At 43.6% G+C, this 14,459-nt stretch overlaps 1 protein-coding gene across 2 annotated transcripts in view; it reads right to left on the bottom strand.

Annotated features, from left to right (window-relative positions):
• Abcc4 (ATP binding cassette subfamily C member 4) overlaps nucleotides 1-14,459 on the bottom strand; it is a 229,251-nt gene that overhangs the window by 15,397 nt on the left and 199,395 nt on the right. Inside the window, exons 27-30 of one of the 2 annotated variants that reach the window (XR_008216921.1) lie at nucleotides 10,641-10,730; nucleotides 3,738-3,910; nucleotides 2,994-3,099; nucleotides 1,675-1,823 (exon numbers count right to left, since the gene is read on the bottom strand). Coding sequence is in view for 1 of the 2 variants with exons in the window: in XM_052732478.1 (XP_052588438.1) it covers nucleotides 2,994-3,099; nucleotides 3,738-3,910; nucleotides 10,641-10,730 (369 nt within the window). In the remaining variant the exon portion in view is untranslated. The remainder of the gene's footprint in view (nucleotides 1-1,674; nucleotides 1,824-2,993; nucleotides 3,100-3,737; nucleotides 3,911-10,640; nucleotides 10,731-14,459) is intronic. The other variant, XM_052732478.1, reaches the window with a different exon arrangement.

The raw sequence follows: 14,459 nt of genomic DNA, 5'->3' as shown, positions 1-14,459 counted from the left end.
CATGTTGTTGCTTATGGCCTTCGTGAACATTACTTCCCTGGTCACTCCCTTAGTCTGGCCCCTGCCCTCTGATGCATCAGGCTTTGCAGTTGATTGACGTGTTGTGATAGTTTGAATGAGAATGGCCCCCATAGACTCATATGTTAGAATGCTGGGTCCCTTGTTAGTGGAATTATTTGGGAAGGCATAGGAGGTGTGGCCTTGTTGGAAGAGGTGTGTTACTGGGGTTGGGAAGTAGGGGGTGGGCTTTGAGGTTTCGAAGGCTTAAGCCAGGCCCAGGCTCTCCCCTGCTCCTCCTGCCTGCAGATCAGGATGTAAAGCTCTCCGCTACTCCTCTAGCACCATGCCTGTCTGCTTCCCACCACGATGAGCATGGACTAACCCTCTAAAACTGTCTTGGTCACAGTATATATTCATAGCAACAGAACAGTAATTAAGACACACATGTACATCTTTAATGCTTTAGAATAACAGAACAGAAAGTGTGTCTTCTAAAAAAGGAGCAGGTATTTCTAGAGCAAAAACTGCTTCAAACTTTGACCAGGGTGGTGCCAATTGGGAGTCAGTCGAAACTTTACGAGGTGGGCCCTACTGGGAATTTTTTTTTTTAAGGACACTGTGGGTGTGACCTTGAAGGGAACTGTGGGTTCTTGGCTCATCCCTTGTTCTTCTGTACCCTGGCCATGGGTAGAGAGCTCTGTTTTGCTACATGTTTCCCCTATGATGCACTACTTTACCACAGAACCAGATAATCAGACCAAAACTTCCAAGTCTGGAGCCAAAACAAATCATTCCTCTTAAAAAGCTGATTATTTTCAGGATTTTGTTACAGTAAGAGAAAGCTGGCAGATCCATTGGTGTTCTACTGAACTGAAAGTCTGGGCATGGTCAGAAGTTCTAGAACACAACAGAAGTTTCAACCTGGGTGAATACATCGGAATCCAAGACCCCATCTTTCTGAGTAGAGGCTGTATGTCTTTTAGGTCCCGTGAGTTGGGATTCCGTGTCACTCTTACAACAGAAAGCTGCTCAGGTGACCACACTTCCGTCTCCTGGTGGATCTCCACTGATGCTGCTTTTGAGCGCATAGCCAGTGAACTCTACACTGAAGATTTCCCCACACTGGAGTTCTGAGTAGGGGGGCAGTACCACAGGGAAGTGCAAGGTCACATGCTAAAAGAGACCCCTCTCCCAAGTCTGCTTCTCCCTGGGTCTCATCCATGCACCTCAGGGCTCACCCTGAAAACCAGCACAGACTCCTCTCTCTTCTCAAGCCATACTTAGTCTGTCATAGTCTAGTCATACCACTTGCAATTTCTCCCAAGCCCATTCCCTTCTCTCTCTCAGTCTAAGCTGCCAACATTCAGGAGGAGGAAACCACACAACTGTCAGAAGGACAGCAGACACACACTGAAGGACAAAGAGAACACCACTGCGGCTTCATCCGCAGCAGAGAGAGGGATAGCGCAGCGGGGTGAGGTTAGGAGAGGAGGGGAGGGCCAGACTATAACCTGCTGCTGGGTCAAACCACGCTAAGGTTTAGACATAGATAGTGAGAGAAAAAACAGGCTCTGAAGGTTTACCGGGACACGAGCAAGCAAAACACTCAACACTGTTGACAATGACAACAGAGGTGACTGGCGAGGGGCATACTCATGAACTAGATGTTCACACCTGTGGGTCAAATCGTGATGGACAAGATGGACCGGATGACATTTCTGCTGGTCAAGCAGGTGGTCCTGGGTTGTGTAAGAAAGCAGGCTGAGGAAGCCAGGGAGTACAAGTCAGTAAGTACCATTCCTCCATGGCCTCTGCTTCAGTTTCTGTTGGAATACATTGCTGGCTGGTTAGAGATCACAGTCTGCCATAGCCTGACAGCATTCTCTAAGCCTGGCAATATGGAAATGCCCTCCCTCCCCTGCAAGGCTTCCTGCTCTCTACCTGCCCTTACCTGTAGAAAGTCCTTGGGCCTGGAGGACTGACTTTTACCTAAAAGCTGTCTCTAAACCAGATGCCTGATTCATCTTTAGCTCGACCCTTGGCACAGATCCCTGCTGAGAAGACTTGTGTTAAGAGCTCTGCTATAGGACTCTACCACCACATACTAAGCTTTATGACAGGTCTGTGCCACTTAATGCAAATTAGGGTTTGTCTCCAGGCTCCCCAATCCTATATATTCCTTATACTCTGGAACAAAGTTGAACTGATTCACCGAAGTCTGTCTCCCGGAGGCCTCCCTCTGTTCCTGTTCATGGGCCGCATACAAAGCTTTCTGTTGCCGCCTCTTGCCCTCTTGACCTGGTGGCCAAGAGGGAAAGAGGGAAAGAGGACGCCCCTGCAAGTTTCCGCCTCAGGTTTCTGCCCTGGTTTCCCCCGATGATGGACTGCAAAGTGTGTAAGATGAAACAAGCCCTTTTATTCCTACATTGCTTCTGGTCATGGTGTTTATTAGAGCAATAGGAAGCTAGCTAGCACGGGCCCCCAAATAATCACACAAGGGATTGTCCCACACTCTCAGCCTTCCTATTTCTTACACATGGGCGCTAGGAACTGAGATTAGAGTACTCTACATGAGTACTATTCGACAAAAACTAACCAGCACAGTGCTCAGAAGTACTGAGCCATTTCTCCAGCCCCAGAAAGATTCATGTTTGATCAAGAGAAGCCAAAACAAGGTGACATGCTCAAAATGACACTGTCCTACTACTGTGGAGTAGGAAACAATGTCATAACTCATTGCTGAGGTTTGGGACGTTTTCATTGGGGCATAAGTCATCTTGAAATGGTCCTGCAGGCATGCCTCAGCAAAGAAGTATATAAAGGAGTTCACACGGTGGACTGTCCAGTGGCACTGAATGTTGACTTACATACTTGAGGTGCTACTAGAAATCAGAGAAAAATTAACTTATTGGGGTACCCATCAGCTTGTTCAAGGAAGGATAAATGGACAGAGCATCTATGGCTGCCACTGGGCGGGGGTGGGGGGGGCTCACCATTATCTTGTCGCTGTCAATGATGGTGTTCAGTCTGTGAGCAATGGTAAGCACCGTACACTGCGCAAACTTCTCCCGGATTTTCTGTTGTATTAACTCATCAGTTCTGGAATCACAGAGGTCACATTTAATTCAGCAAAGATGGGGAAAGACTTGAACAATCACATGGCCCTTAACAATGTTTTAAAAACTTTTATTATTATTATTATTATTATTATTATTATTATTACTATTATTGGACAGCTCAGGCTGGCTTTGAACTCACTATGTCATTCAGGTGACTTTGAAACCCAGAGCCTCCAAGAAGCTTCCACATGCTAAGATTACAGGCATGCACAGCCACACCTATACACCATCCCCTCTTAAAACACTAAAATCTAAAGTCAACTTAGAAACAATGCAAATGATTTTCTCTCCAAATTGTTTGAAACAGACTGGAATTCAGGCATCTAATTTACTCAGGAGACCTAGAATACAATCTGAGCATCCCTTTCTGAAATGCTTGGAATCAAAAGGGTTTGGATTCTGTACTGTGACATATTTGAGATATACACATATGACATAATGAGATACGAACAGGCAGGAGAAGGCTTTGTAAGTGTGTAAGTAACTCGTGCATGAAACCTCAGTGCACCACACATCTGAAGGGCCGACACACCCAGAGACATTCCCCAGTGTCATTCAGTCCTTCCCGGGGCCATACTGAGAAGTCAGGTTAGACACACATCCACTTTAGCTCGGTACCTTGGATCCACATTTGCTGTTGCTTCATCAATGATCAATATCCGATTTTTCTTTAGAATCGCCCTCGCAAGGCACACCAACTGTCTCTGTCCAACGCTAAAATTGGATCCAGATTCTGCTAATTCAGTATCCATTTTACCAGGGAGGTCTTCAATGGCCTCTTTAAGTTGTACCTACAGATGTAGACAGAAGAATGGTACTTTCATAAATAAACTATTAAACAAATCGCTTCAACTCTAGAGCTTTGAAGTATTTCTTCCCAGAACCTCATGATGATGACAATCACCACTGATGAGCACTGTCTGTTGGTTCTGGGTCATGAGTTAGCACTGGCTGTGCATATAAAACTACTCCCTAGGTAAAACATAGCAAGACAGAGAACACACCTTTACAAAAACTGGATTTTATTTTTAAGCTGTTTGTGTGTGTCTGTGCAAGTGTGTGTGTGTGTGTCAAGGTGTCTTGTGTATCTGTGTGTGTGTCTATGTGCCTGTGTATAGTTGTGTGCACGTGAACGAGGCCCTAAAGAGGGCCTCAGATTCCTGGAGCTATAGTTACACGTGATCTTGAGCATCCTGTTGTGGAAAAGAATGTGGGTTCTCTGCAACAGCAACCAGTGCTTTTAACTGATGAGCCATCTCTACAAGCCTGAGAATGTCCCTTCTGGTTAGTTAAGAGAAAGCTGCAGGAGTTTACAGAGACAAAAATCAGGACACAGTAGTGATTGCACAGCTGTGGAGGGTTAACTATAATGGGTCAACAGAACATTCTAAAACCCTGATCACTGTGATGACCCACAACTCCACAAATTTATCAAAGTCACTGAACCACACTTCTACAGGGAACCACTTCTTGTTCTAAAAATCACACCTCAACGAAATTGGTGTATTTCAGAGTCACCCACCCTATCACTCTAACTTCCTTACTGGAACATGACATCTACCAAGAAACTTTCTCCAGAAATCACAGAAGTCTCTCAGAAATAAAGCTCTTTCCACATACAAGATATACTATAGAAAATGCAAAATGGGATCACTATGGTCAAGTTCCTTAAGAAACATTCTGCATAGGAGTAACTGTAGGAAACACAGCCCTCTGAAGAAATAATACTGTAGGTACCCTACCATTTTGGAAGATTTTAATTAACCAGAAAGGTTTTAAGAAACTCAAACAATGGGGAACTACGTCTTCAATGTCAGGAACCCTGGCGTGTGTTCCTTCCCGAGTTCAGCCTCAGATCACTAAAGCTATCAAATGCATTTACTTCCACCACATTGATGTTCTGCAGTGAAGGACAAACCATGGAAAGGAGAAGACAACATAACAACTATTGCCCCATCTATGACACAGACTTCTAGCAATCTACCTTCGAAAAAACTTGAACAATAAGACGTCAGAGACTACATCTCTGGGTTGTGGTTCAGTACTATGAATATTTGTTCTGGAGAAACTTTACAGAACAAAGGGTCAGCATACTTCACTAAGACAGCAACAGCTGGATGAGTGGGCTCTGGGGCTCTAACTCAGGACCTCATGCTTGTAAGGCAAGCCCTTTGTCAACCGAGCTATCTTGCTAGCCCAGATTTTAAATTTGGAAAATGAAAAATGTAAACCTTTGAAGCCTGATTTTAAGTGCCATCTGGCTCTGCCCATGACAAATTCCTAACTTTCCCCTGTCTTAGCTTTCTCACCTGCAAATGAAACACAATGTTATCATAATCAAGATGTCTATCTCCAAACACCGTGTGCAGGGATATAAAATGAGTCAGTACATGTAAGCATTTAGAGCAGTGCTTGCTACAAAGAGATCAATCGACATTACCTATTACTAATAATGCCGTCATCCAGCTCTCTTCATGTTCTGCTTTTTTATTGCATTTATTAGTCTTAATTTTGTATGCATAATCGTTTGCTGATGTCCTAACTTCTCTACAAGAATTTCAGCTTCAAGTGGGAGTGTTTGTCTATCCTGATGATTACTGTAATAGCTTAAGAATCTGCAATGTCTACATAATAAGCTCTCAATAAATAACCGTTCGAACACATGATGGAAGCCACAAGAATGTCTCATCCATATCTGTTTCTACAAGTTAGAAAATAAATTCATATGAATATATACTTTATATTGAACACAGTCATATTAAATGGCATTGTAAAAGAAACATATAGCTTACAAAAAGTAATTGGCACCAGGATATCATCATAGTCATACTTAAAATACAAAAAGCATTTAAAAATTATAATTTCAGGAAAATTGATCTAATTGTAGTATTCTAAACTGTTTATTTCAGTACGGTACAGAATAGCTCAGATTATATTTTAAGTATGGAAAAAGAGTGGAAAACAACAATATTGATAACACTTGTAAATTCCCTGATGTTATCATCACAAATATTCCCCTACTATGTGCATTACGTGGAAGACATGTCAGGGTCCTTTTCAGATGGACAGGAGTGTTAGACTCTATTTCCACTTTCTTTGAAACTTACTGTGGTAATTTGAATGAGAAATGTCCCTCATAGGCTCCTGTACCTGAACACTTGGTCAAGTGATGCTGTTTAGGGAGGTTATGGAAGCTTTAGGAGGCGTGGTCTTGGTGGAGGAGGTCACCAAGGGTGGGCTTCGAGGGCTTCTAGCCTCACCCCACTTGCTCTCTGTTTCCCCCATCTGTCTCTCTGCTTCCCTCCTGTGTGTGGATGAAAATGTGATCGGCCAGCTTCCTGCTCTGCCTGCTGCCTGTCCATCCTCCCCTGCTGATAGGTTCTATCCCTCTGGGACCATAAACAGAAGGAGCCCTCTCCTCCCCAAGATGCTTCTCAACAGGGTATTATAATCCCAGCCACAGAAAAGTAACGGACAGACTCACTGACTTTACATCAAAAAGGAAAGCCAGAAATGCCATCCTCGAATGGAGCCACACGTAAATGGCGCCCATTCTAGGAAATCCATGGACAAGGGGAGATGGGCCCTGTGTGGACAAAGTGTTGAGTGACGTACTTCCTGATGGGTGCTCACTGGTGCTCAGATGCCTTTGCCATGGTCTCCTGTGCAAGGAGATGCACTGCATCCTAACACATACCATCCATGAAGAACCTAACTAAGTGAGTCTCATACTGCAGACACACCCTACTCTTCATGGTTCGCTCCAGGTGTCCATGTTGATTTACAGCAGAAGTAACACATGGCTGATTCATTGTCTATTTTAACTGCTGTGATCAATTGACAGGTTCCATCTTTAGTTACCACTTCTGTCTTTTTATAAAGCTGCCACTGCTTCCTGGATGCTCCAGTAGGTACTAATAGTAGCAGTATTTCTTCTGCTATTAGCTCACTATTTGGAGGCAACTTTCAGCATATCTAGAAAGTTACAAAAACAAAATGAACAATATTCACAGCACAGTGTCTCTTCTGAAAGCCAAACCTTGTTTTTTCCCCCCTCTGGTATTAGTAAGAAATAGGAGGACTTATAAAAACACGTCACCTTTTCTTTCCACTTGAAGTTGTTAAAAAGACAGAAATGGCAGTGCTCTTTGAAGGACCCTCAAGTGAACCCCATGGGCTTAGTATTAACATCATTTATAAAAGCATCAGGAGTTTGGGTTGGCTCTCCTTCCCTCTCTCCCTTTTCTTACACGGGTTATCATTAAGCCCATAGCCTCTCAGTCAAGTTTTGGTTTACTTTAAAAAGAACAGCCAAGGCCATTAGGTCTCCCACCTTCATGGAGGCAGAATTGCTCTGGTTTAGATGCCACAATGTAAAGAAAAAGCCATAGAGACAACAGAGAGAATGCAATACAGAGATCCAGGGAACCTGTATGGCATTGGAGCACGGCCAAATCGCTTCCAACGCACCTCCCCAGATAAACACACCACATCCAGCTTCTGATTCCGAGTGGGGAGTGGCGTCCACTGTCAGAAAGGCCCGAGATTCCCAGGATCCCAGACCAGGATTTCCTGACCTATCGGAAGGACCATACTTCACACCACTCTAATTACTGCCAGAAAAACCTCACAGCACTTCATCTTCTAAGAACTCTTGGCCTTCTCACCATCCAGAAGACAAAAATCTGAACGAATTAGAAGAAGTTGAAATTTTCAGAAAATAAATGAAGTAACTAAAAAGGAGAGAAAGGGGGGGGATAAAAAAACAAAACAAAACAAAAAACCCCAAAGACTCACTTGCTATTTGATGAGCCCACACAAGCAATGAGAGCAGGCTGGTGACCAGATCTCCTAGGTCACGTGATTCAGAATACATGTATAACTAGGGAGATGGCTTAGTCAGTCAAGGGCCTGCTGCAAGAATGAGGACCTGTCATCGGGCCCCCAACCCCACATACAAAAGGGAGGGACATGCTGGTGTTGGCCTGAAATCATAGCTCCGGGGAAGGAGATAGAAGGATCTCTGGGCCCTGCTGGTCAGTGAGTCAGCCTAATTGGTAAGCCCCAGATTCAGTGAGAGACCATCTCAAAAAATAGGGCCGTTAGTGACTGAGGAAGTCATCCTTATACCAACCTCTGTCCTCCACAACAATGTACACACAAGTGCATTGACATTCTCCCATAACCATGTACACAGAGGAAAACACACACACACAGATGAGGAAGCAGTTGGAATGACATTACAAATACAATACTGATTCTAATTTTTAGAAAATATCCAACTGTTTTTAAAAATCTCACCAAGGCAACGCATTGCTAGAGAAAAACCATGACAGGGTGATGCCATACTTCTCTAAAGCATGAGGTCAACCCAGAAGCAGTGTGCAGACACCCCACGACGCCTGAACACAGGTCTGTCTGGGTCTTCTCTCATATCCATTTCCTTCAGGTGGAGTGTGAGCAAGGTAACCCTCAGGACTGTCCAACACTCTGCCACCTCGGTTTTCAACTGTGAGAACCTACTAAAATGTCATTTTGTCTATAACAGATGAAAATAACTATGAGGCAGCCAATTGGTTCCCCTTAACATTTCTTCACTGTTCACAGAACAACGTATTTCTAAAGTGATTTTACTATCTGGGGATCTCTGAAGCGAAGAGAAAAATGATTTACTAGCAATTCTGGTTTTCTCAGGGTGTGTCACAGTCTTGCTGCTGCTGTGTCCGTCTCCCCATGCTCTGAGATCTTTGACGTAACTGTCCACTCCCTATAGCTCCTCTCTTAGAACGTTCCTACAGAAAAACCTCACAGACTAGTGAAACCAGAGGCCAGCCACCGTCCAAGTCGGAGCTGGTGAAGAAGCCAGCCCAAGTCAGGAGAACAAAATCCCCGAAGCTGCTGGAAAGGAGGGTGGGTGTGCAAAGACTCGGCACCGACACGCCTTCAGAAGCGAGAGTTACTGGCAGGAAGCTGTCAGGCCTCCAAACTGGTGTGCTCACAGTCAGAACCCATCTTTCAGATTTCAGAGCTTACCAGAAAGGGCGACAGGGACAAATGTGCTACCTCACAACAGCAACCGTGATAAGGACAGTGGGGAACTGATCCCTGAGGGTTTGTGTTTTTTAGTTTCTGTTTTTAAGAAATAAACCATGCCTCTCCAAAACAAAGAGATCAGCCAGTCACTCCATATTTATTAAATGCTTACTTTTTAAAAGGAAAAGACTGAACTAGGTCCTAGGAGGGATTATGGTCTAAGATATGATTTCTATTATTAAGCAGCTTACAATTAATTTGCAGAACTAGAGTGAACTTGCAAAATAATTATCTCTAAACATATAAACCAGAAGCACCTTAATGGTCAAAATCTTTGCCTGTGTGGGGAAAGGAATCCCCAAGATGTGGTCTGCAGGGATGCACTACACAAATAATAAGAAAATCCTCCAAGATTAAAGGTATCAATATAGAAACTTAGCCAAGGCTCCAGGAGTCTGTCAGCTGAGCTCACTGTGGTGTCACAATGACAGGTTTGTGAATGAGCATCACTCTCATAGTCCGTGCCATCTGCCCTTAGACACACTTTCTTAGGAGACTCCAAAGCATTGTGTAAGCATGATCTCATTTTTCTTTCGGCTAATAATGAAAACAAAGGCCTCATTTTTCCTAGACGCTTCCCCAAAACAGAGCAGGAACATATGGCTGTTGCAGAGTGCTGCCTTCTGAGCTGAAGAGCCTGTCTCCACCATCTCAGTTGTGCCTCCTTACAAGTGTCAGTCATGACAGCCTGCGGGCTGTTGACATTCCCCCATAGAAGGAGGGAATGGGAAGGGCCATGGGACCATGGGACATAAATTTCCAGTCACTCCTTCTGCTCACCTGTATGCAATCCTGCCCTGACTGCACATGGCCTTGGGGGTCTCGGGGAGGAGTTAGAGTATATAGACTGGAGACAGTTAATGGAAGGAGGGGCTCACTCTATAAAGTCAGAGGGAACCCATCATCTACATTAGAGTCAGATGTTCCAGAGCGGCTGCTTCAGGGCCACCCATACTTCTGCCTATAATACCCTCACCCATGTGCTGTAAGTAAACCTAATAAACCCATTGGTTCCCCAGGGGGATCTTTGGTGGAACTGAACTTTGTTTTGGTCTTGGGACCTTATGAGGTGGTGAGTGGGTAGACACTGTTTATGTGTCTGCCCCAGGGGAGAATTCTCACAACAGTGGCTCAGGACATTTAGTCACGAGGAGAATTTGAGTTCTGCAAAGGACAAGTGAGATAATGTATTGACTGAGGCAGGTTTTGGAAAATTAAAAAGGTACATGAGGTATATTACTTTGGATCACCATCATCATCACCACATCACATACATTTTACACCCGTCCACATCATCAATGCTCCCCAAGGTGTCAAATAAAGGTAATTCAAGCAATACACTCCCTCCCCCAGATCCCCTGAAATGCTCTGAACATATGCACAGACACAGATGCTAATGATGAAAGAAAGTTGCATTCCAGAAGTTACCTCTTCTAAGGCGTTCCACAGCTCCTCATCAGTGTGCTCATTGAAGGGGTCCAGGTTTTTCCTCATTGTTCCAGTGAACAGAACAGGTTCCTAAGAGCACAAGAGTGAATGGCATCACTGTCTCTGACTTTCAGAATAGACTAGAAAGGCAAACAAATGCAACAAATACACTACAATCATTAACTCTAAAGTTTCACACACTTGTTTACATGATGTCATGTCTATTATAATTTATCATCATACAAAATGTGATGAATCTAAAATATCTTCCTAGAGCACTGAACACTAGCAAAAGAAACCATGGCAGTGTGCCATCTTAAGAAGGAGATGAGGGAAAGGGGAGTTTTTGTTGTTAAAATCACTTCCCTGGTGATAAACACAGATATATCTATTTGAGTAACATGACATCAACCCAACTATACAAGTTACTTGCCAATCCTGAAAGGATTCTGGAAAACAAGAAATAGCATGATTAGGCGAAGTTTGTGCTTCAGGTAAAAATTGTTCAGTATTTTCTCCTTTGATGAAGAGTCTTCTGGGATTGGAATCTCTCTGACTACCTGGCTAGGACACGTTCTATTCTTTGTTCAAAGAGGATATCAACTAATGGGGCCAGTGGCACCTCTATTCATGGAAATGGCCTCGGATGTTGCATCAGCCAGTCCGCACATTACCTTGTCTGTGCATCAGGGATGCCCGTCTCATGGAACCTCATTATTAACTACAAGGGCAAGGTCACCTGAAACCCATTGTGAAGCAAGTACGGTAACATGTCTTCCATTCTTCTGTTTCAGGAGGAGCTCACAAGGAAGCTGCCCTTGAATCACATGCTGCCTTCTAGATTGTTAAGGGAGCATCTTATATGTGGGCTTTGGAAGGCTGTGCAGATTTTCTTCTAGAAGATTCTAACAATCTAACAACCTAGACATGAGCAGAGGAGAAGAGCCCAACCGGCTGTTTTCAGTGAAAGGGAAGACTCAAGAGGGGGCATAGATATGGAACTTGAGAAGCCACGGCTCATCCATGGTCCTGGAAAACTGCTCCTGGGCTACATGTGTGGGATGTCACCTAGTCCCGAGGCAGGGGCTTTAACACTTAAGACTAAGGAGGAGGACTTTTCTCCAAAGACTGATACTGTCATTTGCCTCTTAATTTTATACATGTGACAGAAAAATATGGATACAGAAGTGTAGAAGGACAGTGGAGTATCACTCCCAAATATGTTCTTGTCAGCAAAACCTCCAAACTAAATGACACTAGCGTTGGATTTTATTTGTGCAAAGTTGATTGAGCTGCCATAAGAAATTTGGAAAGGGCTACTAAATTGAACTGAAGGAACACAAAAAGCTTATCTAAGGTTATACTTAAAATTACAGGGTTTAAGAAAGACTAAATAGCTATCTACATATGGTGGGAATTTCTTATCGGGAATAAATGCCATTCTACTGAATTCAGATTTAAAGCACACACACACACACACACACGCAGACCCCCATACCCCCCCACGCACAGACCCAAACCCAGAACCCCCCACCCCACCCCCACATGAGTCATGATTAACTCAGAGATTCCAGGAGAACAGGAGACTTTCTTTCTTCCCCTGCTTACATGAGGTTCACAGAAGACATGCTGCTGTCTACCATCCTTCCTAATTACCCACACCAGCTATCCTTCCTCTCTTTGATGCTCTTCTGACCTCCCCACAAAGGCTCAACCCCATGGCTGATATGGCACTCAGGGACCCCAACTGAGTGGCACTAAGAATGAGTTGCCACAGGGGTCTGATGTAAACATGGTCAGGAATCAGCTTCGAGCCCATGTGAGATGTGAGAGATGTCCTCTTTGTCTATACTAAAGACAGGTCATTGTCCTTGTCCTAGATAGCTGATGTTCCCCTTCAGATTCCTCTCGGACAGCAAAAGCCCATCCAATATGTCAGGTCTAGACACTGGGGCAGACTACTAGACTCACTCACGATGTCCCATCCTGAGCACTCAAGCACGGCACTGACAACCTTGTTCATGATGAAACGGTCATAATTAGCACAGGCAGAAGGGTGGTTTCATGGCTCTAGAGAATAGCCATGGAAACGCACAGTTCTGGCCCAGTGCACATTTCATGATCAGACTCTCCCACCTGTCTTTCCATACCTTCTCCCCGAGGAAACTCTTTCCTATGGATATATCTGAGGAGGATGTGAGACCCCTTACAGGACAGTGAGTCATCAAGCTGAAGAACATAAACACCTGCTTTATCTTGTGTTCTAAATGCCAGCCTCAGCAGAAGATCCTTGGGAGGCTTGACCAACTATCCCTAGACCACTGTTCACTAAAATAAGGGTCTCTATGAAATCTATACTGTCAATTTAAAGAGAATATTGGGCAATCACTCATGTTTATTCAGCAATATTAGAAGAAAATAATTAAGTAAATAAAGAGCAATTTGCTTTGTTACGACATGCTGGATATGTATTTCATAAGTAAAATTTCATCAAGACTTGTTGCACAAGGAGAATGATTTAATAAAATATTAACTGGTGGAAGCTATATTTTCTTTAAAACTAGCAGGCAATTTGTTCACAATGATTGTTTTACTGGGCCAGTGTGTATCATGCTTGGTGTTCACTTCCTTTATCCACTTTCCAAATAAAAAGCCCTAATATTATCTTCAAAAGGCAATAAAAGTGCTAACAGCAGACACATACTGAGAGAGAAGATAAGGGTCAAGTTAATTATCATTTCCGATAGATATTATTATTTAAAGTACCCACCTCAATGCAATGAAGTTCCAAACTAGTCTTATAAATAAGTGCTGTAAAAATGTTTGCAGGCAGAAGATTTCATGGGGGATCAATGGGACGAAAAGACGGCCTAATTTATTAGCCTCAGTGTATTTTCTCTGGTGGTACAGGTTTTAACACGAGTTTTGTTTTAACCTTCACAGTTAGCTAGCATGGTAAAATTAGGAAAAGAAACGCATGTGTTCAATACAGCAATAGAACCAGAAGACTAGGATCAATTTGTTTATCATCATCGTTAAAAGTTTGAATCCTTTGCGCCACATTCAGTAGTAAACGTTCGGCTGTTACTAACACAGCACACATTCTTCAGTCACCCCGAAGCGGCGGCCAGTCTAAACGAAAGCATCTGGGGGAGTAAGCTGATAGTCTTCAGTCCTGAAAACCAGAGACGAACGAGGCCTTTTGACTGTACTGACTGCAAGCCAGGCCTCCATTATGTGAAGGAGAAACTCAACCCTTTAGACTTCAGACACTTAAGCCAACTAGGGACCAGGACAAAAACTTAAAAATGAACAACATGAAGTTCAACACTCACCCTAATCTTTTTGGGGCACAAACTAGGAGATATCCCTCTCCTAAAATATGTACCCAGAAGGAGCTAAACTGCTGTTCTGATGTGTCTTCCAAGCTCCCTTCTTATACAGAAAGCATCTTTCCTAGTCTCAAAGGAGGAGTCACCTGAAGTCACTCAATCTCCAGTTGGTTCTCTTTTCTTCTTCTTTTAATCCTGTAGCCTCTGAATGAACCGATCATCATGCATTTTCAGAAGAAAAGAACATTGTTCGCCCACAAAGGAAGAAGAATTTAAGTCCTGTAAAGTCATCTTTAAATACAAAAGGTCACCAGCTCCAGGGAACAGTGCCATGGGTTTTAATGAAGACTTCAGCGAACTGCATAGGCTGGGATCCAACTGTATTTATTTACTAGTAACAGCATACCTTCCCTCTTTTCTCTACACACACACACACACACACACACACACACACACACACACACACACACACACGTAATCAGGAAGG

Source organism: Peromyscus californicus, unplaced genomic scaffold (genome assembly GCF_007827085.1).
Source record: "Peromyscus californicus insignis strain IS unplaced genomic scaffold, ASM782708v3 Scaffold_12__1_contigs__length_115047231, whole genome shotgun sequence".
NCBI classification, from domain to species: Eukaryota; Metazoa; Chordata; class Mammalia; order Rodentia; family Cricetidae; genus Peromyscus; species Peromyscus californicus.
The sequence above is the reverse complement of the archived record's forward strand: the minus strand, read 5'-3'. Positions and strand labels throughout refer to the sequence as shown.